General features: G+C 47.3%; 2 protein-coding genes and 1 long non-coding RNA gene across 4 annotated transcripts in view; 1 reads left to right on the top strand and 2 right to left on the bottom strand.

Annotated features, from left to right (window-relative positions):
- LOC125429698 (zinc finger protein with KRAB and SCAN domains 7-like) overlaps window positions 1-23,538 on the top strand; it is a 157,809-nt gene that overhangs the window by 11,444 nt on the left and 122,827 nt on the right. The window lies entirely within an intron of this gene.
- Window positions 5,786-17,696, bottom strand: LOC125428728 (zinc finger protein 883-like). 2 transcript variants are annotated; one of them, XM_048489330.1, is made up of 5 exons: window positions 17,645-17,696; window positions 16,815-16,984; window positions 13,790-13,902; window positions 12,702-12,828; window positions 5,786-8,967 (listed from the first exon to the last, which is right to left on the bottom strand). In XM_048489330.1, the coding sequence occupies exons 4-5, from the start codon at window positions 12,733-12,735 to the stop codon at window positions 7,406-7,408; spliced, it is 1,596 nt and encodes a 531-aa protein (XP_048345287.1). In that variant the 5' UTR covers window positions 12,736-12,828; window positions 13,790-13,902; window positions 16,815-16,984; window positions 17,645-17,696; the 3' UTR covers window positions 5,786-7,405. The 2 variants fall into 2 exon arrangements, with proteins under 2 accessions (XP_048345287.1, XP_048345286.1); XM_048489329.1 differs by lacking the exon at window positions 17,645-17,696 and having other exon boundaries at window positions 16,815-17,324.
- LOC125428933 lies at window positions 22,025-23,229 on the bottom strand. The gene is made up of 2 exons (XR_007243902.1): window positions 23,146-23,229; window positions 22,025-22,344 (listed from the first exon to the last, which is right to left on the bottom strand). It is a non-coding gene; the product is annotated as an uncharacterized LOC125428933 (long non-coding RNA).

The following is a 23,538-nucleotide window of genomic DNA, read 5'->3' as shown; positions in this document are numbered from 1 at the left end:
AGCATGGCCAATTGCAGGGGTGTAAGGAATTCCATAGACGCAGAAATAAAAGGCTTTGGTAGTAAAAGTCCATTTATTAAGACATCTTAGAAAGCTCAAGTACACGCAGTGGCAGGAATGACACTTCCCGCCAGAAGCACAGGTTATAATACCATTCACCCCATCCCCCCCCCTCCTGCTTCCCATATGGGAACGGGAGACTTCATCTCCCAGCGCTTAGAAGATAAAAGTCTCCGGCCGGGATGCATCTGGCCCATCGCCCGGGCTGTGGAATGCACTCAAGGTTACTTCACCATCAACACCATTGAATCCTTTACAAGGGGCTGATGGGAATTGTAGTCCATAACATCTGGAGTGCCAAAGGTTCGCCACCACTGCAGTCTATGCTGAGGATAATTAGGAAAAGAATTGAGAATAAAACTGCAAGGATTGTCATGCCCTTATATAAAGCCGTGGTACAACCGCACATGGAGTACTGTGTTCAGTTCTGGTCGCCACATCTCAAAAAGGATATCGAAGAGATAGAAAAAGTGCAGAGAAGGGCAACGAGGATGATTGAGGGACTGGAGCACCTTCTTTATGAGGAGAGGCTGCAGCATTTGGGACTCTTTAGTTTGGAGAGGAGATGTCTGAGGGGGGATATGATTGAAGTCTGTAAGATTATGCATGGGGTAGAAAATGTTGACAGAGATAATTTTTCTCTCTTTCTCACAATACTAGAACCAGGGGGCATCCATTGAAAATGCTGGGGGGAAGAATTAGGACTAATAAAAGGAAACACTTCTTCACGCAACGTGTGATTGGTATTTGGAATATGCTGCCACAGGAGGTGGTGATGGCCACTAACCTGGATAGCTTTAAAGGGGGCTTGGACAGATTTATGGAGGAGAAGTCGATCTATGGCTACCAATCTTGATCCTCCTTGATCTGAGATTGCAAATGCCTTACCTGCCAGGTGCTCAGGAGCAGCAGCAGCAGCAGGCCATTGCTTTCACATCCTGCACGTGAGCTCCCAAAGGCACGTGGTGGGCCACTGCGAGTAGCAGAGTGCTGGACTAGATGGACTCTGGTCTGATCCAACTGGCTTGTTCTTGTGTTCTTATGTTCTTATGAAGGCTTTCATGGCCGGAGTCACTGGGGTGTTGTGTCGTTTTTGGGCTGTACGGGCGTGTTCTAGTAGCATTTTCTCCTGATGTTTCACCTGCATCTGTGGCTGGCATCTTCAGAGGATCTGATGGTAGTAAAGCAAGTGGAGTATATATACCCATGGAATGTCCAGGGTGGGAGAAACATTGGTAAACAAGTGTGAAGGGTGCAGTTATCAAGTGTGATTTTCATATGCTGAGTAGAATTTTAACATCCATTTTAGCACATGTAAGTAACGGTGAAGTTGCATGATCAATTAGTGAGGGCATCTGCATAGCAGTTGCCTGGCATTTGAATCCATGTGATTGCTTCCTGTCTGGAGACATCCTGATTCTGGGCGGTGTTCACTAACCATTGTCTTGATTCTAGTCTTTTTAAGTACTGTACATAATCTTACAATCTCGCAATCCAACATCAAGCCCAGAGAAAAGTTATATCAATTCCTAGGTTTAAACAGCTGAACATGGGTTCCTGGATGTGGGCTTCATCCATGTTTCATGCAGGGTACAGCAGTTTGGAGGCCTCATCTTCTCGTGGTCCCAGTCCGATCTGGCTGATGGGCCCCAGAAGTGGAGTAAGGGAACCTCTGCTTAACACATGTCACAGGATCCCACAAGGGCTCTCTCGTGTCCTCAGTGCTTTGGGTTCTGGAATATTCTGGTGGACTTTGAGAGTCCAGGCGGTATCTCTGCTGGAGTCTTTGCTCACATGTCAGATGTGAGGTTCTTTGGAAGTGCTGGATGGGATCTTTTTCCAGTGTCCTCTCCTTACTTCAGGCAGGAGGCCAGCTCTGAGTTCTACCAGGGAGCTGGAAGAATAACCAAGTAATGCTCAGCAGAATGAGCTGTTTCGGATCCCATCAGTTTCAGATCCCATCGAAGTAAACTTTCCTTTTGACCACTGCTCAAGAAGGTTGGCAGGGATGCAGAGGCATAGCTAGGGAAAATGGAGCCCTGGGCAAAAATGGGATGTATGGGCGGCCACCCCCCCACTAAAGAATTTTTTTTGCACCACATCATCTCAAAATCACCATCACATTATAGAACATGTCCCAACTCACAAATCTGAACACACCCGGGGCCCCCTAGTTTAAACAACATTGAAAGTGATACTTTTTTTTGGGGGGGGGGAATCCACCCTGAAACAGCATCACTTTTAATATTTACACTAGAGAGCCCAGATTCTCCTTTTAAATCCACCTTAAAGGGAGAATCTGGGCTTTCTAGTTTAAACAACATTGAAAGTGATGCTGTTTCAGAGTAGATTCCCCCCATCCCCACCCCCCCAAACAGCATCACTTTCAACGTTGGTTGTGGTGGGTTTTAAGGCTGTGTGGCCGTGGTCTGGTAGATCTTGTTCCTAACGTTTCGCCTGCATCTGTGGCTGGCATCTTCAGAGGTGTATCACAAAGAGAAGTCTGTTACACACTGTGTCCAGACTTCTCTTATAACAGACTTCTCTCTGCCCCGTTCCCAAATTCTGCATCTTACTTTAAGTAGATCTGGTAGGATTTTCTTTCAGCACTGGTGAACTATCTGGAGAAATAAGAAGAAGAGAAGAAGAGGAGAGTTTGGATTTATATCCCCCCTTTCTCTCCTGTAGGAGACTCAAAGGGGCTGACAATCTCCTTGCCCTTCCCCCCTCACAACAAACACCCTGTGAGGTGGGTGGGGCTGGGAGAGCTCCAAGAAGCTGTGACTAGCCCAAGGTCACCCAGCTGGCGTGTGTGGGAGTGTACAGGCTAATCTGAATTCCCAGATAAGCCTCCACAGCTCAGGCGGCAGAGCTGGGAATCAAACCTGGTTCCTCCAGATTAGATGCACGAGCTCTTAACCTCCTACGCCACTCACCTTCTTTATTCTCCTATTCAGATGATTAAAACTTGGACAAATATCAGGCAGGGAAGCCTTAGGAGAAGAAATTGTCCATGTGCTTGTGGATTTCAGTGGCTTCTCTGTGTGGTCTGACAGTGGTTGTCAGAGTGGTCCAGAATTGGACCATTTCAACAGAAAGGAACAAACCATGAAAATGAACAAAACTTGGCTTCCAGTGTTGAAAAACACTAGAGTCAAGACAGTGACAAATCAGCTCCACAGAAACACAGGATTATTATAGACAGCAAACAATCAAAGTGAACAAAGGCCAGACACTTCTATTCAGATGCCCTCGCCTATTGACTTTGCTATCTTCATTGTTACTCACATGTAAATCTAGCTTGCTAATTGCACCCTAACAGACTATGGTTCTTTCCCCCACCCTGGACACTCCAACAGGTATATATACTCCACTATTTTTCCTACTATCAGATCCTCTGAAGATGCCAGCCACAGATGCAGGCGAAACGTCAGGAGAGAATGCTGCTAGAACACGGCCATACAGCCTGGAAACCACACAGCACCCCAGTGATTCCGGCCGTGAAAGCCTTCGACAATACTTTCCCCCTGTGCTGTGAAGCAACCCGCCCCCCCTTACACGAAATGAGTAATTTTCTCTCATTGAGAAAGAGAATGGGCGGGGGGACAGTCTTTAGAAACAGATCCTTAAAAACTCACCTGCAGAGCTGAATTGGAAACAAAGGAGAAAATCTCATAATATCCTGGATTTGGGAGGGAGGGCAGTTAGGGTCAGGGGATGCCCACGGTCCCCATGCCCCTTGCTCCATTCTCTTCCCCCACCACTTTGAGTAACACTCTATGGATTTCCACCTTCTACGGCTTCTGGAAAGTGAGAAGCTTGCTCAGGCCACACTGCTGGGGTGATTTCAGCGGGTGGGGTGGGGATCATAAGAACATAAGAACTAGCCTGCTGGATCAGACCAGAGTCCATCTAGTCCAGCACTCTGCTACTCGCAGTGGCCCACCAGGTGCCTTTGGGATCCTTTTCTTTCAATTCCTAAACTCTTTTGTATCTCCAGGATGCCCCTCCCCAACCCACCCCCGGGTTGGGAGCCCCACAGGGAGGAATTGGACCAAAAAGATTGTAAAAATGCTGCACCTCAGATGCAAAAAGTTGGATGCAAAAGGGGACTGGGTAAAATATCTAGATGAATTTAGACTGATCCTGATGAAATCATCTGATTTTTACAGAAGAAAGCACAGATCCTTCAGATTTCTGTGTTAGGTCACCTGAAATTCACCATCAAATCACAGGTCCTGTTCACAGCCCAAGAGTGCCCTTCAAAATTCAGACATCCACGGCTTTGTGGTTCTGCCACGGCGTAAAAGCACGATTCCAAAGCATGGATCCTCATGGGTTTAGCACTGGGACACACCAAAGTTTCCATCAAACCAAATATTATGTCCATACCCACCGACAGCATGTAAAGAAATCCACGATCGAGTGTTCTGTGATGCAAAAAATGGAGTACCAAAATCATGCATTTTTTTTCCATTGGATCACTACAGATTTACTATTTAGGTGTCATGTCCACAGGCTCAGCTTAAGAGCCAAAATTGGACTGTCTGGCTCAAGGGGGCAGGTGGGAGAGTCCAGCCCTGACCGTGACAACTTGCATCATGGAAAACTCCCCTCACATGGAAAGCTAGCACTGCAAGGAGAAAGGATGTACTCTGCTTGCATGAACCAGGTCAGGGACTGTTGTCTCCTTCACGCACCTCCTCCAGGGGAGTAGAAAAGCAGTCTGCTACTCAGAGGACCAGGATTTCCCCACGGAGGAGAAAGGGGATTTGGGGGGGGGGAGGGGGGGAGTTTGTCCCCCATCGTTTCTCCCAAAGAGCAAAGGAGACAGTTACATAGTTTGGGATCCTGTTGTGGAGGGAAGGAAAGCCCTGCTGGGATCAGGCTGCCAAGAAGCAGAGGGGGCAGAGGAGTGGGGTGGGCCCAAATATCCTGTCCCTCCCCAGCCATGACCCATCAGTCCCTTCCCCAGATAGGAGCTCCCTTTCCTATTCAGGTCTCTGCTGCAGGGTTCGATTCCCGGGCTCTTCTTTTTCTGGGGGCTCCTTCTGGCCCAGGAAGGGGGTGTGTGAACTTGGGGAGGGAGAGGGGGGGCTCTTCTCTCAGTTCACTCCTCCCCCCTTCTTATGGGTTCTGCTTAGCGGATTCTGCCCCTAAATTTCATTCCCCTCCTCTGCACCCCAACGGGAGGATTTCTGCCCCAGAGGCATCATCTCCCTCCCCTGGAGTGGAGACCCTCGTCTGGTGTCCCCCCTCCCCCTCCGAGCCCTTTGCTCTCTGCTCGGGGAATGAAAGGGAGGTCCTCTTTAGACTCCCCCCCCCAAATGCACCTCATTTCCAAAAACACTGAATACCCCAGAGAAGATCCCGGGACTGGGGGGCCGCACCACTCCCTCCACTCCTTGGGGGGACACCTATGCTCCCACTCTCCCACAGATGCCTCCTCTGCAGCCAGCCTCTTGCCCCTGAGAACAGCTGTGGCGGGGGGGTGTCCCTAAGACACCCCCAAATCCAGCCCCCCTTCCCCCTCCCCACCAAGAGGATTCGTCCAGGCCCACTGCTGCTTTCTCCCCACCCCTCGCAAATGTCAATGACTCGCCAATGCAGGGAAGGGGCTGCATCTCAATCTACCCACCCCACGCCGAGTCAGTCTGGAAATGGACATATGACAAAGATTTAAGGATTAAAGTTGGGATACAAGTAAAGGGAGAGGCAGAAAGAATAAAAATGAAGAGCTTTATTTGTATAACCAGCAAAATTATAGTGGGAATAAAACACTACAAATGATAGGAAATTATGGCTTCACATGCTTGTAGACAACTAGGCTTCCCCCGCACCCTTGTCCTTTAGGAACAATGTTGCTTTCATTATCTGGAGTTGGGGGGGGGGGGGGGGGGGGCAGCGGAAGCTAGATGGCTTTCTCTTGCTATCTGCTGGCGCCTTAGCTTCAAAGGCTGTTTTTCACAAATTCTTGGGAAACAGGAGGGGGGCTCGCTTTGGGGATAAAGGGGGTTGTGAAAGCGAGTTTCAGCAGAACTGGCTTTGCTAGTGTGTTACTTCGATGCCTGCTCAATAAACGCTATTGATCAATACTTCAGAGTCCGTTAGTTGGCTTAAGGGTCTGAGACCTAACGACAAGTATGGGGAAAGATGACCACCTGGGACAATCAGGAAACAAGGCACACGAAGAATAAGAAAACAAAGACCGGTGAATAAACAGATACCCATGTTTGTTCTAATTAACAACAATCATGGAAGGAGAAATAAGCAAAACTTTTTTACACATGAGCATGGCAGGAAGGTACAAAGGACTTTCATGCAGATAGTAAAGGGGCATGTTCCTTTGGGATTTATATCTAGACCCCCAAAAGGTTACTGAAGTCTCACTCAACGCAAAGTCTTGTCTTCACCATTAAATTCAAAATTTAAATGAAACTTTCATACACACATATGATATCTGGACATTCTTTGTCTCATTTCCAAATAAACATATGCTGGAGAGGCAAATGACGGCCTACTAACAGATTTATTTATTTTTTAATTAAATTTATATCCCGTTCCCCCTAGCCAAGGCTGGACTCAGAGAGGCCATCACAATTTGAAGCATTCAATAAATAACAATATACAAAACTAGTCAACAATTGATCACAGAGTCATGGAGTTGGAAGAGACCTCAAAGGCCATCAAGTCCAACCCCCTGCAATAAAAACTCAAATGGTGAACAGCAGCACAAGCCTTTTATTGGGGGAGGGGGGACTTCTTCTTGGGTCATGACATCCTGGCCCACTTCCTGGCCTTGTACTCCTATTTGTAGCTGTTGCTACTCCTATTTGTAGCTGTCTCCTTGATCTGAGATTGCAAATGCCTTAGCAGACCAGGTGCTCAGGAGCAGCAGCAGCAGAAGGCCATTGCTTTCACCTCCTGCCTGTGAGCTCCCAAAGGTATCTGGTGGGCCACTGCGAGTAGCAGAGTGCTGGACTAGATGGACTCTGGTCTGATTCAGCAGGCTAGCTCTTATGTATTCTTATGTAGGTGGAATGGCCTGGGAGCTAGGAGGGCCAGGAGGATGAGTAGCCCTGGCTCAGTGGCGCTGGGTTTAAACCCAGGTTCACCATCCTATACAACTACCATGAACGACAATGTCCTTTCCACATGCTAAACATTTAAAAATGTCTGGGATTCACCACACTGAAAATCATTCAATGTGGCCAGGGATTTCAGCTCCACCTAAAGGTCTTTCATAATTCAGGGCCAGTGTGGATTCTTTGATGAGAATCAAGGCTTTTGCTGTGACCATTATTTAAGTATTTATTTAAAATATTTCTAAGCATGTGACCTGTTTCTATGCTGTGTGGATTCTTTGATGTGAAGTAAGCCCTGAGCTGTGACGGAAGGTCTTTCCACACACGATGCATGAGTACGGCTTCTCCCCTGTGTGGATTTTTTGATGGGAAGTCAGGTTCTCTCTCTTAGCAAAACTCTTTCCACACTCTGAGCATTGATATGGCTTCTCTCCTGTGTGGATCCTTTGATGGATAACAAGGTCAGAACTTCGGCAGAACCTCTTTTCACACTCTGAACATGTATATGGTTTCTCTCCTGTGTGGATCCTTTGATGGATAACAAGGTCTGAACTCCGACTAAATCTCTTTCCACATTCGGGACATGTAAATGGTTTCTCCCCTGTGTGCATTCTCTGATGGATAACAAGGTCTGAGCTCTGACTGAAGGTTTTATCACACTCTGAGCATGTATATGGTTTCTTCCCTGTGTGCATTCTTTTATGGGAAGTAAGGCTGTTGCGATGACTAAAGGTCTTTCCACAATCCCAACATGTATACGGCTTCTCCCCTGTATGGATTCTCTGATGGATAGAAAGGTCCGAGCTCTGACTAAAGCTCTTTCCACACTCTGTACATACATAAGGTTTCTCTCCTGTGTGGATTCTTTGATGGGAAGTAAAGCTATTGCTGTGACTGAAGCTTTTTCCACATTCTGAGCATACATATGGTTTCTCTCCTGTGTGGGTTCTGTAATGTAAAGTAAGCGCTGATCTCTGACTGAAGCTCTTCTCACACACAGAACATTTGTAGGGTTTCTCCCCTGTGTGGATTCTTAGATGGGTAACAAGGTCTGAGCTCCGACTAAAGTTCTTCCTACACTCTGTGCACGAATATGGCTTATCCCCAGTGTGGATTCTTTGATGGATGGCAAGGTCCGTGCTCCGACTGAAGCTCCGTCCGCACTCTGCGCATGTATACGGTTTCTCTCCAGTGTGGATTCTCTGATGAGAAGTGAGATTTGTGCTCTGGCTGAAGCTGATTCCACACTCTGAGCACTGATATGGTTTCTCCCCAGTATGAATTCTATGATGGGAAGCCAAGTGCTCTCGCTGGGTGAAGCTCTTCCCACACTCAGAGCACTTATAGGGTTTCTCCCCTGTATGGATTCTTTGATGAGAAATCAGGTTTATGCTCTGACTGAAGCACTTCCCACACTCTGAACATTGGTACGGCTTCTCTCCCGTGTGGGTTCTTCGATGTGAAGTGAGGTGCTCTCTCTTGGTGAAGCTCTTTCCACATTCGGAGCATTTATATGGTTTCTCCCCTGTATGGATTGTTTGGCCTGCATTTGCATCAAAACCTTTTCTGGTCATGGAGCATTTACGTGAGTCTTCCTCATCATCTACTCCATCACATGTGCTAAGGTCTGAGTTACTACAGAAGAGTTCACCGGCTAGAAGAGTTTTTTCGGGGTCAACAGAAGGGTTCCCTTTGTGACATTCTTCTTGGACTGGAATTTCATGTAAGTTGCCACCTTCCAAAGCAATGACCTCCTTTTCCTTCTCTTGCTTTCCTTTCAGTCTCCTTCCCATGCTGTTTTTCTCACTCTCCTGCTGATCACCTACAGTAAGAGAGATACCAAAGAAGGAGAAACAGAGCCTTGGATCAGGGAACAAACTCAGCACACTCTGTGGAAGTTACAGATATTCCCATTCATTAGAGAATAATTTATGATTAGATTTAGATATCTGGCAATAAGGCTGCATTTCTAGCATCTGCAGGATGGAAATTAGGACAGCCAGGGAAAAGCTCCACCCGAGACCCTGGAATTTATTTATTCAAAAATCTCTCTCCCAACTTATACCCTCAAACTCAAGGCAGTTAAAAATTTAGCTACCGGCCTACAAGGAAACAAATCATCAACAGTCCAAATTAACAAAATTAAAAAGCAAATTAAAATAAACAAATTACCAATTTAAAAGAACTCAAGACGAAAGACACAGAACTTTTTAAAAGACATGGGATTCATGGGATGTCTTATAGTGATTAAGAGCAGGTGGACTCTAACCTGGAGAACTGGGCTTGATTCCCCACTCATGAAGACAAGCAGGGAATGAAATCCAGTTCTCCAGATTAGAGTCTGCCACTCTTAACCACAGCACCACGCTTGGAACCTTCTCTTGGCAAGATTCTGATGGCCAGAATAAGCAGGGGTTCCATATGAAGGATGTGGCCTTCACAGAGCCAAGAGCTCTGTCAATATCCACCAAGGAGACCAGCTATCTGCAAGGAGGTTGCCGCAATATGCCCTGCTCAGAATCCATGCCCACCCTGGGATTTAAGTTGCCAGAAGCCCTCTTCCTATCAAAGAACGGCATGATCTTACTTATGTTCTAAGCTTGTGTTCTGCCGCTCCAGGGACTAGGATACGGAGTAATGGATTTAAACTATGAGAAAAGAGAGGCCATTTGAACGTTAGAAGAACTTCCTGCAGTAAGGACTGTTCAACAGTGGAATACACTGCCTCGGAGTGGGGCGAAGTCTCCCACTTTGGAGGTTTTTAAACAGAGGCTGGGTGGCCATCTGTCGGGGGTTGTGTCTTCTGGCACGGCAGGGGGTTGGACCGGATGGCCTTGATGGTCTGTTCCAACTCTGTGATTCTAAAACATCACTTCTCCACCTTCCCTTGTGGTTTAAGGTCTGTATGCTCAAGAAGGATGGTTCTGAATAGATGCACTGTAGGCATACGTCCTCCCTCTCCTTTTATCCAAATACCTTTCACTGCTGCCTTGTGCCCTATAAGTCCTGAAGGAACCGGGGGATGAGAGTCCCCAGCAGGAGGCAACCATTTCCACTCCCCCTCCTCTTCAGGTGGTAAAGTCGTCCCCATGGGAGGAGCTAGTGAAGCTTTGATGGTACAACTGCTCAGGGACCACCTTCAGGACATAAGGGGAGGAGCCATCTACTCGGCCTGCAGAACAGAGGCGTAGCGCCAAGGGGACAGGGGGATGCACTGGTCATGCGCCCCTGCAGAGGCACTTCTGGGGCATGGCGGGGTGTTCTGGGGCGGATGGGGTTTTGGAGGGGTGCAGGGCACACGAGCAGGGCACACGAGTGCACCGGGCACAGTTCCCCCTCGCTCCGTCCCTGCTGCAGAAGGCCTCAGGTTCAGTCTCCAGCTCACCAGTTAAAAGAAGGACCAGACAGCAGATGATGAGAAGGACATCCGCCTGAGACCCCGGAGAGCCACTGAAACTCCGAGTAGTCGGCCGTTCAGGGCCTTGATGAACTCAGCATAAAGCTGCTTTATGTGTTCACATGTATTTGGTTTCACCACAGAGAAAAAAGTTAGTCAGTCACCACATTCTGGTCCCATCACACTTCCTTGGGCTAGTCACAGTTCTCTCAGGACTCTCTCAGTCCCCCCCTCCCCCACCTGACAATGTGTGTCTGTTGTGGGGAGAGGAAGGGAAAGGAGCTTGTAAGTCACCTTGAGTCTCCTTACAGGAGAGAAAGGTGGGATATAAATCCAAACTTCTTCTTCCCTACCAGAAGGGAATACTAAAGAGAAACCAGTCGTACCCCAAAAGGGTTCTCCGCCGGGCTTCTTTCCTCTCCTTCTTGAGCGTTTCCTGCTGAATGTGAGTATCTGGAATATTTGCATGTAATATGGGGTCCACAGGTGTTAGGTTTTGCTGACAGTGTAATATTATTTTGTGCAACTGAATATTAGCTTTTGTTTAAAACCTGAGAATGTAATTAAAACTAATTAGTCTTTAAATGGTTAATCATTAAGGTTATTAAAACTAATTAGTCTTTAAATGGTTAATCATTAAGGTTGTTTTTATTCAATATATTAGTTATTAACAGCTTATTTTATAAATTTATAAGATTATAAATACAGATCCATGTTATTTTATTACCATCTATGCTTACTTATTCTATTTTTTCAAAAATTCTTTTTCTATAATTTTGGCAGGTTCCCCCATATGTAGGGTGGGGCCTTCAGTCCCATCTTGGACAAATTCCTTCCATTTGGGTACTAAAGGCTAGGCTGGAAGTTCTTAGCAGTGAGTTTGGAGGAAGGAAGGTCTCTGCCTCACACTCACCAATCATAGAGCAAAACTGGGATGCAGCAAAGGAGTGGGAAGAGTCACACAGGCACAGGTTAGCAAATGCACGTCCCGAGAACACCTAGTGAGGCAGCATGGTGCAGTGGTTAAGAGAGATGAACTCTGATCTGGAGAACTGGGTTTGACTCCCCACTCTTCACCATCAGTGGTGGACTCTTATCTGGTGAACTGGATGTGTTTCCCTGCTCCAGCACATGATTCTCCTTGCAGGAGAGAAAGGCCAGGTATAAATCCAAACTCTTCTTCTTCTGTTTGGGCCAAAATGAACCATCACTGCAGCCTGACTTTCACAGCCGAATGGAGCCTCTCTCCTTCCCCACTGGTTTTCCTGCAGTCTTTTCAGAGTCCAGGAAAAGACAGACAACAAATGAAATAAAGAGCTAAGTGGGAGGTGTGCTAGTTCAGCATTTGAGAGTCAAAGGATCTCCTTCCTTCTGAGGTCTTGGAGCAACCCTGCCAATCAGAGGCCCCTTCCGCACACGCAAAATAATGCGTTTTCAAACCACTTTCACAACTGTTTGCAAGTGGATTTTGCCATTCCGCACAGCTTCAAAGAGCACTGAAAGCAGTTTGAAAGTGCATTATTCTGCATGTGCGGAATGAGCCAGAGTGAGCAATATTGATCTAAAAGGGACTAGGCAGATTCACACCTTTGGGAAAATTCTGCTAGCTTGAGAAAGATTTCTACTCCAGAAGGAAAGTGTTTCCAGCTCATCTCTCTCTTTCTCAACAGCTGCATTTCCCACTTCTTCTACACGGGAACCAAAACTGACTTTGGAAAAGGCCTTTTTAAGACAACCAGACACAACTTCTATATTAACTGTATACTTTTTTTAAAAAAAAATGTAAAAATAGAGTTACTTAACCTTTCTTCTTTTTCTTTTCATTTAGCACTATTGTTACTATGTTTGATATTGATAATGTTTGTTTTTCTTTTTAGCTTTTGCTATATCTCGCTTGTTTTTTCTTTCTTTCTTGTAATATTTGCCTTATTTTCAATCAGCAATACATTTTTGTAAAAAAAGACAACCAGGAAACAGACAGCAGGGGCTGATGGGAATTGTAGTCCATGAACATCTGATGCTCCAAAGCAACAGACGGTGGGTCAGAGGATAAAGGACAAGCCACATATCTCTTTTGTGACATCCCACCACCAGACTGATGCAATAGCAGCAATTCCTCCTTTCAGTTTCTGTCAAACAGAGCAAAGATGGAGCCCTACCAAGAGAGGCCGGATCTTCGCAGATCTCTTCCATGACTTCTGGATGCAGACCTCTTTGCCTGGGATCGACTGGAGGCAGAAACTCCTCTGAGAAACACACAGATACGTCTTTGAAGGTCGCCAAACCCTAAAAGAAGAAAGAATCATTTTTCAACTCAATGATCACTTGAACACAGTAAAGCAGAGAGGACGGGGAGTTCTCTTAAGGGATCCTAAATTTCATCAAGGTGTCTAGAGTCTCCTTTTCCTGGGCTGCCCTTACAGACCACTGATCCAAGGAACATAGAATCACAGAGTTGGAAGAGTCCCAGAGGGCCATCAAATCCAACCCCCTGAAGTGCAGGAACACACAATCAAAGCACTCCTGACATATGTTCATCCAGCCTCTGTTGAAAAAATCTCCAAAGGAGACTCCACTACACTCTGAGGCAGTGAATTCCACTGACGAACAGCCCTGACAGTCAGAAAGTTCTTCCTAAGGAGTGTAAGCTGGTACAGAAACAATACAATAACAAACACACCAAGGCCTGCCATTTCATAAAGAAGCAAAAATTGATGTCCAGAAATTATTTCTTCAGTTTTAGTGCTTCCCTTGTTCCCTGGAAAAAATGTGCGTGTGTGTGTGTATGCGTATGTGTGGGCATGCAGGCCTTTAGTCCCTGGGTGAGAGATCTTTTTCAACAGCACAATTTTACACCAAGCCTCAAGTGAATTTGAGGTGGGGGCAGACTGGGGGAGGACATAAAGGCGGTAATGAGCTTTCCATCTTTATTGACACTTTAAAAAAACAGCACAGAAAAGCAAGAGGAAATACAGAGTTCTGGGAATTCCTGTGCCACAAGGAACTTGGCAGCATATAAAAATCACACATACTTTTGGGACCTTAGTCAGAGCAAGCAAATCAAATGACAAATCCTCTCAAAGACTGAAAGCAAGCAGGACAGAGAGGGAACTTGGATAAAAGGAGAACTATCCCCGGCAGGGTGGGAGGGTGGAAAGGCATTGGTTCATAAAGCCAAATGAGTTAAAAGGAGGAAAGGGAAGATCCCACAGGTGGGAGGGCAGAATGGGGGAAAAGGACAACATACTCAGCCTGTTCCTTTATATCCTCCTGTTTCTTGCCCGCTGTGGAAGAAAGCCCGGGGAGCAGAGAATAAGCTGCCCTTTTCAAGCAATGCAATAGGACTAGGATTGCAGAAACCTGAAACAAGCACAGAACGTTAGATGTGATGCAACACACAGACACACGGCGGAAAAATGGATTTTACATCAGCAAAAAATAATGCAGGAACAGCAGAAGAGCCCATTTGGCAAACAGATAATGCACCCTATAGACAGGAGCCCAGTTTGCAGTCCCTTTCACTTTCTCAAAGTGTCCTCATGGACTTCATGGAGAGGTGTCAGGGACGCCTGGAGAGGTGCTTCCCTCAACACACTCCTTTTACGACTGATGGGGCTGATAAGGAAGGTGCTTGGAAGGACAAAAGGGTACTTTGGGGTAATTGTTCCAAGAGACCTGTCTGTCTATGTAATGGATCTTCCTTCCTTCTGATCTTTATTGCTGGTACCAATGTAGAAAACCAGGCTGACTGGCCCTGACAAGATCCTTCAAGGAGCATCTGTTTCTTGGCGGCCTTGGGGCACCAAACAACTCTTTTCACACTCTCTTTGGAAAAAAAGAAGGGGGAAATTCTAAGAAACACATATCCTAAAGAAAGCCAGATCAAACAGACCTTGCTTTCGCAAACTAAATACCTTACTGGGGTGCTCTGTGGTTTCAGGGCTGTATGGCCGTGTTCTAGCAGCCATACAGCCCGGAAACCACACAGCACCCCAGTGATTCCGGCCATGAAAGCCTTCGACAATACATTAAATACCTTACTAGAATAGAATAGAATAGAATAGAATCTTTATTGGCCAAGTGTGATTGGACACACAAGGAATTTGTCTCCGGTGCATATGCTCTCAGTGTACATAAAAGAAAATACATTTGTCAAGAATCATAAGGTACAGCACTTAATCATAAGGTACAGCACTATCTTCCAATAAACACTTCTAATCAACATACCCAAAATCCATGTATTAACTAAAGGACCAGGGGCCTAACAAAACCATTCTGCTTTACATTTCCTGCAAAACTATGCAAGCTATGGGAGTGTTCCTGACCTCTTAGCAGCCAAAGAAAGAAGGGAAAGGGGGGGAAAACCCAGACCCAACCTGAAAAACAAATTAGGAACCCAAAAAAGGTTGAGAAGTCTGACAGATGTCTGATAAAATATATTAAACATATGTTTTATTGCACTGTGCTTGACTCTTGTTAACAGAAAACGATACATAAAAATCTCAATAGAAATACATCAATATCTACACACACACAGAGTATCACAACTTTTACCACAAATGATCACAAAGCCCCAATTGCTAGGGTCATACACAAAATAATTCACAATATATCCCCAAAAGATCTGACATATTTCGATCCCACTGGATCTTCTTTGGTGGTAAATAAACAATCTATACACACACAGAACTAATATTCACAGAAAAGATCGTATTTACAGCCTAGCATGTAAAATGTAAGTCAATAATAGTATTCCCCTAAATACCAAAGGTTTATACTGCGAATCCTACAGAGTTCACATTCACCAAGCAGCTTTTCAAAAAGTCACCAACTTGCAGACCTGCCTGGACAGAAGGCATGAAATCGGCTGCCTCTTTGATATACATTTGGCCACATATAGCCGATTTCATTTCAGTCCAGAGCAGGCCTGCGAAGTGATGTCTTTATAATGTTTCTAGATACTGATGTATCTTTTCTATTGACATTTTTAGGCATAGTTGTCTGTTGAGCAGGATCAAGCACAGTTCAATAAAATTTATATTTAACACATTTTAACCGACGTCTAACAGACTTCTCAACCTTTTTGGTTTCCCAGCGTTCCTGCTCCTCAGCCAGGCCGTTCCATAATGCGGAGGCCACAATGGAGAAGGCAGGGGTACGCACAATCTTGGCCATTTGCAGGTTGGCGCCCACAAGATGCTCTGAACTGATGCGCTAAACTGCTGTGCTGGAGCATGCGCAGAGGGAAGGGCTTGGCAGGTAAGAGGCTGCTCGGGGCTTTGTACACAAACAGCCGGCCCCTAGAATCGAACCCAGCAACAGAGGGAGGCAGTCAGTTTCAAGCAGAAAACTGGACGTTTCCAGCCAACAACCCAGGTTTGTTTTTGTAGGTAAGCCTGATATGCCACAAGCCAAAAGCAAACTAGATCAGGGATCTCCTGTCTCATCTAGCCTGTGGGCTCCTTTGAATTTTGCCAGGAGGAAGGGGGCTCCACCCCAAAATGGCTCCCAGAAGGGGGCACAAAATGGCTGCCTAGAGAGCCAACCAAAACATATTAAGAAGTTACCAGCCAAGTGGCTGTTGTGGGTTTTCTGTGCTGTGAGGCTGTGGTTTGGTGGTTTTTAGCTTCTAAAGTTTCACCTGCATCTCTGGCTGGCATCTTCACACCCTATCGTGACATGCCTTTGAGGATGTCAGTCACAGATGCCAGCAAAATGTTAGGAGATAAACCCACCAGAACACGGCCACACAGCCTGGAAAACCCACAACAGCCAGTGGATTCCAGCGGTGAAAGCCTTTGACAAATAACATCACAAGCCACACATCCTCCTAAGATGGAGGCAGCTGTTTCGAACCGGACTTGCCCTGTGGAGTCCGAGTGACGTGTCCCGGGTTCCTCAGATCCACCTGCTGGTCCAGAGAAGCAGAAGGAAGCCAGGGACGGGGGGAGCTCTGTGCTGTTGGAGATGCTTTGGGGAAACAGGCAAACAGGTGCCAGGAAGCCCACAAGCAGCCATACGGGGGTCACTGAACCATGCAGCTGGAGCCCTTTGTCTGGGGGGGGGGGTGTCACACAGGATATGGCCCCAGCTGGGTCTCCATCCCACAAGGCAGAAATTGGTTCCCGTTTTCTTATTTGTAGCTCCTGGTCCCTCAATTGCTCTTTTATCTAAACCAATTTTAACTTGCCTTTCCAGACTCTTCAGCGCAACCCCCAAACCCGTGTTTAAAACAGCTCCGCAGCGCCCCCCAAATAAAAACATTCAGTTACCCCAGTGCTTCCATTCCTGGGCTCAGGAGGCGCGCCCCTGCAAGGTGCCAGATGGTGGGGCCACAGCCGAACCCCATTTCCTGGGCTAAGTGGTGCCAAACAGGACCCCACGGTGAGGGGGGGGGGTCTTCTGCCTCTCAGTTCCAGGGGGGCCCGCAGGGTCCGGCAGCCTAGCAGAAAAGACGGGACAGAATATTGGAAACTTTTGCAAAGTGTGATTGGGGTGGTCTAGATCTGGGAAGCAGCAGCCCCCCCCCCCCTTTATTCCTCCATTCTCATCAATGCAAAGCTGGGTGGGAGGTAGAGGTGGAGGGAGCTCCCCCAGCACAACCCCCCCCCCCGGTCTCCTGGTTGCAGGGGGGCGAGTCGAATGGCGTGGGGGCGGGGCTGCTTCGCCCCCTCCCATTTGGAGAATCAGGAACGGCAGAGAAAGGAGGCGGCGGATCCGAATCAGTCTCGACGCCCCCTCCCCAAAACCGGAGCAGCGAAAGCAGCGTCAGCTATTTACACGCCCCCCCCCCCACAAGAGCATAAAGCATCCCTCCCTCTCCTCCCCCTCTTTGTCTTTCCTTCATCTCCCCCCCCCCCGCAATAGCAGGGGAGGCTCTTGAATTTCCCCCCAGGTCTATGCTGGTGGGGGGCTTCCTGCCTGTTTAGCAGGGAGGCGGTCCCCCTGATTTTTTTTTTGCGGGGGTGATATTAGATTGTTGCATAGGAACCCCCCCCCCCCTTTCCCCAATGCACTTTCCACTCACCAGATCCCACTTGGATATTGAATGTTGCATAGGAACCCCCCCCCCTCCCCTTTCCCCAATGCACTTTCCACTCACCAGATCCCACTTGGGGCCTCCGACGGTCCACGTGGGAAAAACAGAGCCCCCCCACTTCCTGCCTCTCTAGGAAGGGGGAGCGCGCTCCCTTTAACCCTTTCACTCCCGAGCAAGGATAGACGCGCTGGGAGGGTGGGGGGCGGGTGACTGGTAGCCTTTTGCCATTGTGCAGTTTCTCAGTCAAAGGATAGGACCAATGTTGGGGGAGGTCGTGGGATTTTTTTGACCTCCAAAAAAGGCCCCCCATGCCCCGAAAAGGCTGGGGACCCTTCAGATATATTTAATAAACGAAAAGCTGAAAAGGAGGATTTTTGTTTATATATATATATATATTTAAAAAATCATAATACAACATCACCATAAACCCAGTTAAACATGCGAAACAATAAGCACCTAGAATACAACTTAGCTTAGTTACGGTTATAAACACAAAGAAAGAGCTAGTATGGTTAAGCTATACAAAGGATGTCTCTAGAGGCATATAATGTCCAGCTGATACTCAGTCACAGTTATTATTCCCTTCTAAATGTTTTCCCAACAAATTGTGAACTCTGTTGAGGTGACAGTTCTGCCACCAGCCCCTCTTCTGCTCGGTCAGCCAGAGATTCGGGGATGAAGTCTCGAGCCCTCCTGGAACAAAAATTTTAAAAACCACCCTTGCAGTGTAGGCTGCTTGGCCCAGTCCTTCATGGCTTGGTGGAAAGTCAAATCTTGGTCTCCAGATCCTACACCTCTCCCAGATCCCTCCAACTCTAACCATGACACCATGCTGGTTCTCCATACCATTAGAAAACTAAGCCATAAAAACAGCACCACCTGACCTCACAAACAATTCAAAAACGGGGCTACATAATGATTTCTCCTCTGGTATTGCTCCATTGCATGCCCCGTCCCCTGGGAAGTGCGCATGTAACCTCAGCTTGTGGGTTCTGTGGGGCAGTACTTGGAAGGAGTTGCAAAGAACCAAATTTAAACAAAACAGTTTACTTCTCTTTACAAATAACATATAACATCAACATTTAACATTACAATTCAAGGTCCTGTTCAGGTTGCATTTCAAGTCCTTCTAGTTACAGTCTACTGATACTGCCAAGTCCAATTCTTCTTTGCAAGTTGGCTGGCTCCTGAAGACTCCAAGGGCTTGATGAACAGGATGCAACATGATGAAGGTTTCCAGGAGAACTCTCACCCATTACAACCACAAAAAGAAGCCCTGAAACAATAAACTCCAACATTTACAACATAGCAAAAATAAACAACTACCTTCCCAGTAGTTCCCAATAATATTGCAATTACCTTAACAAGGTGTCAAGGGCTTATAGAAATCAAGGTCCGAGTCTGGTAGCCTTGCCTCCTCCAAAGAGCTCTGCAGCCTTTCTGCTGCTCTGAGTCTCCACCCCCTTACTGGTTCAACCCATTCTGGGCATGGGGGTTACACGCGCGTGGGGAGGGGAGGGGGTTGCAGTCCTTCAACCCTCCTCCACCAAGTCTTTCACAGGTGCACAGAGGCGTAGCTGCAATGGGGACATCTGGAAAACTTTCCCCCTGGTGCTGCCATTAAATGCACATATCGGAGGCAGGGTGGGGGTTGTTGGGGGCGTTCTGGGGCATTTCGTGGCGTGGGCATGCGGGCAGTTCATGCTCCGGGCACAGTTCCCTCTCCCTTCATCACTGCAGGTGCACAATCTTAGCTCACAACATCTCAGAAGAAAAAGATGAAAAGTTGGATCCCCCCCCCCCTTTCTCTCCTGTAAGGAGACTCAATGTCAGGACCGAGCCTGTCAGTCTGGTGTCTTCCCCTCGGTGCCCCAGGGCATCCGGGACACAGGTACTGTCAAAGGAAGGTGTGAACTGTTCCCAGGCTCACAGTGCTTTGAAGGAAATGCTTTGTAGTTTGTAGAGGGATAGTGGGAGCCGTTTGTAGGTGGTGGATTTGAAAATCTCCTTTCCCTTCCCCCCCCCCCAAACACCCTGTGAGGTAGGCGGGGCTGATTAAATTGGGGGACACAGAGACAGTGACAGGCTTCCGACCTTTATTGACCCTTTTACAGTTAAAGCAAAGCGAGCAGAAAGTAGGCAAATGGCATAAAGTTATACCAATACTGCTGCTGCTGCAGGGCATGGAAATGTGAATCACTCCCTGGACTGATAGCCTCACCCGGGACGTGGACATATATACCCCAAACATTCCCTTAAGAACATAAGAACATAAGAACAAGCCAGCTGGATCAGACCAGAGTCCATCTAGTCCAGCTCTCTGCTACTCGCAGTGGCCAACCAGGTGCCTTTGGGAGCTCACGTGCAGGAGGTGAAAGCAATGGCCTTCTGCGGCTGTTGCTCCCGAGCACCTGGTCTGCTAAGGCATTTGCAATCTCAGATCAAGGAGGATCAAGATTGGTAGCCATAACTCGACTTCTCCTCCTGCATAAATCTATCCAAGCCCCTTTTAAAGCTATCCAGGTTAGTGGCCATCACCACCTCCTGTGGCAGCATATCCCTTCTCCCTGGACACAGTGTGCAACAGACTTCCCTCTGTGATACACCTCTGAAGATGCCAGCCACAGATGCAGGTGGAATGTTAGGAACAAGATCCACCAGACCTCGGCCACACAGCCTGGAAAACCCACCAGAACCAGTAAAAAGGAAGATTTTGTGAGGCAGCTGTTTCAAAAGTAATCCTGCACTGCCACCTAGGGGACAGTTTTCACCCCCCATGTGCTCTGGTGGTGGAATATGGTGCCCAGTCACAACTTATGGATTTTAGGGAGAGAGACGTCAGAGGTGGTTTGCGGTTGTTTGCTTCTGCAGAGCAGCTCTGGACCCTCCTTGGGGGCCTCCCCCATCAGCACCAATGGAATCTCTGGCAGGATCAGGCCGGACCCCATGGCTGCCCCACAGAAAACCCACCTGCAGCCCTCAATGGAAACTTTGTCTTCTGATCACTGCTGGGGAGGGAAACGGCTTTTGCTCTTTGAGTCCTGGGGTGAGGACGGGGGCTTGGCCCCAACAAGCACCAATGAGAATTCACTCTGGGGCAGCGTCATCAGTCTCTAGGCAAAAGTTCCAGCAACTGCTTCTTGCAGAAAAATTGTTTTTAGGGGATTGTATTCAATTAAGGAAAATGGGTGTCGAGGCTGGGGGGGGGGGATTTCTGAAGCACTCAGTTTCTCCTTTATTATAGCCCCCTTCTTTCTGCTCAGCAAGTGAGGCTGATATAGCAGAGGTAGCATGCTGAGAAAATTGTTATTCAGTACCCTATGTTTTTGTGGAAGTAAAGCTTTATAAGGACAAAGTAGAAATGTTTTAAATGTAAGGGTTTAAGATAAATGCTTAAGAGAAGATAGGAGCCGACAGAATGTAAGATGTAGACCGCTGTCTAGATTGAGGAGTTGTGTTTTAAACAGTTTTTATGTATAAGAATGTTTGTCTTGAACTTTTATACTTTATTGAAAAAGTCTCATGGCCCTGAGTGTCTTTGAAGCTAAGGGGAGGAATGTCTGGCCAGCCTGTCGAGATCTGGCCAAATGTCTGTGCAGCCCTGAGACCTGCAAATGAGACCTCGTTCCCCTCCCCTTCCAACTTTTAGTTGGAGACTGACTTTGGGACAGTCCCAGTTCTCTCAGAACTCTCTCGGCCCCACCTGCCTCGCAAGGTGTTTGTAGTGGGGAGAGGAAGGGAAGGCGATTGTAACGCCACTGTGAGACTTCTTAAATGTAGACAAGAAGCAGGTTATAAACCGAATAAATACAGGAACAAACAAATGGCTCCAAGCATCTATTTTTCTCCATTTTGCAGCCAATAATTACGCACTAGATATGGAGCCCTTTCAAGGAGTTACTTCTCTGTCAAATTATACATCACAGAATCCCTGACTGCCCAGGAAATGCTTGGCCAACACCCACCCCCAGATGCCCTGTTCCCTCTGTTCTCTACCCTTTCCCTCTGTTAAAACAAGAGTACACTGCTCTGGTACTCTGGGCCTGGGAAACCTAAGTTTTAATCTCCCCTTCGCCAGGATGTACTTCACTGGGGCCCTTCACTCTGCTGTGTGTAAAGTGCCCCAAGTCAGAGCTGACCTGTGGCAACCTTATAGATATTTCAAGGACAGAGCCTTTCAAGGGTGGTTTGCCATAGCCTGACTCCCTAGTCTTCCTTGGTGGTCTCCTGGACCATTCAGGTGAGGTCCACCCTATATGACTGCTTTTGGGAGAAAATAGGGTGAGGAATGACAACTCTGTAATCTGCGTGCAGCTCCTCAGAGGAGCGGGTGTGATAAAATCTAAGCTGAGAGGCTCAGCTGAAACTCACACAGACAACTCACACAGACAACTCAGCTGAAACTCACACAGATAACTCAACTGAAACTCACACAGACAACTTTATAAAAAGTATTTTTTAATTAGACAAAATCTCAAAGAGAAACAGTTTATCCAGTTAAAGTTATCAACCAAGTGTAAAAAATGCCATTTTTGAAGACTTTTTGAAGGAGCAATTGTTAGCAGTTCTCACCAAATCGTGAGTTTTCTAGCAGTCCCAACAATTTCAGCATCATTCAGTCAAAGTACGGCCTGACGGTTCCTGTGTGTCTGTTTGTGTCCAGGGGAGGGAGATCAGTAGAACTGTGTGAAAATATTGTTTGCTGAAGAAAAAATGATTTCTCAGATGTCAGAGCTGGAGCCGTCAGGCCTAACCGATGAGCTCTGTCAGGAAACAGAGGGAAAGATGTTCTATTAGCTGCCCCTGATCTATGCAGGGGTAAAGGCCCAGTTGTACTCCGGGAAAGAACTGATTGATTTGATTTATTTTTATTTATCTCATTTATACCCCACCTTTCTCCCCAATGGAGACTTAATGCTGCTTAACATCCTTCCCTCATCCTCAGTTTTATCCTCATAACAACCCTGCAAGGTGGGTTTAACTCAGGGTGTGTGACTGACCCAAGGTCACCCAGCGAGCTTCGGTGGAAGAGTGAGGATTTGAACTTGGATCTGTTAGACCCTAGTCTGACACTCTGACCACCACACTGGCTCTTACCCTGGCAGAGATCTCCCCCCATAACTTGCTCAGAGTTTCACAGAATCCCAGACTTGGAAGAGACCCCCAAGAACCATCCCCCAATCAAAGCACCCTTGACATATGCCCCTCCAACCTCTGTTTAAAAACCTCCGAAGAAGGAGAGTCAGGCAGGTTATGTGGGAAGGTGCATGAGTTACACACAGCCTCATGCTGGGGGTGGGGAGGACAAAAGAGATCCATCAGGCCTCAGGGGTGACTCGCACCTGTGTCTTCCTTCTACAGTGCAGGTGATAACACCACTGGCCTACCTCACAGGGCCATTGGGAGGATGGCAGATACATTGTCTGACGTTTCTTGAACACTCTCAAATCGGTGCCAAATCTAACTGGCTTCGTACAACCAGCTTCAACCTTGGGCTGTTTCTACTCTCCAGGCAGGATTAAAACCAAGTAACATTATTGGAGGTGATGCACAGAGAGCCTTACCTGCCTCAGGTGCATTGAGAGATGCTGCAGAGAAAGAGAGGGAGAGACACAGTCAAAGCCCTTGAAGGGGTTTTGATTTCTATGGGTTTCCCGTGCTATGAACTGCCCCACCCCCCAAGACTCCCCCCCCCCCAGGAACCCTGCTGGATCAGACCAGTGAGGGTCCATCCCGTCCAGCATCCCATCTCATATGGTGGCTGACCAGATCCTCTGGAGGGGCATCGACAGGGCAGAGAGCCTGAGGCCTTCCCTTGATGTTGCCTCCTGGCACTTGGATTCAGAGGTTGACTGAATGTGGAGGTTCCCTTTAGTCTCTATGGCTGCTAGCCACTGATAGGCCTCTCCTCCATGGATTCTGTCCAATCCCTGAGTGCCTGGGGCCATCGCTACATC

The sequence above is a fragment of the Sphaerodactylus townsendi genome, linkage group LG03 (genome assembly GCF_021028975.2).
Source record: "Sphaerodactylus townsendi isolate TG3544 linkage group LG03, MPM_Stown_v2.3, whole genome shotgun sequence".
Taxonomy (NCBI): domain Eukaryota; kingdom Metazoa; phylum Chordata; class Lepidosauria; order Squamata; family Sphaerodactylidae; genus Sphaerodactylus; species Sphaerodactylus townsendi.
The sequence above is the reverse complement of the archived record's forward strand: the minus strand, read 5'-3'. Positions and strand labels throughout refer to the sequence as shown.

Excerpts from the sequence above, each read along its gene's own strand:
- LOC125428728 (XM_048489330.1), bottom strand. The coding sequence starts at position 12,735 with ATGGAAGAGATCTGCGAAGATCCGGCCTCTCTTG. Across the intron at positions 8,968-12,701 it reads CGAAGATCCGGCCTCTCTTG|GTGATCAGCAGGAGAGTGAG; the intron begins GTAGGGCTCCAT and ends CTCTTACTGTAG.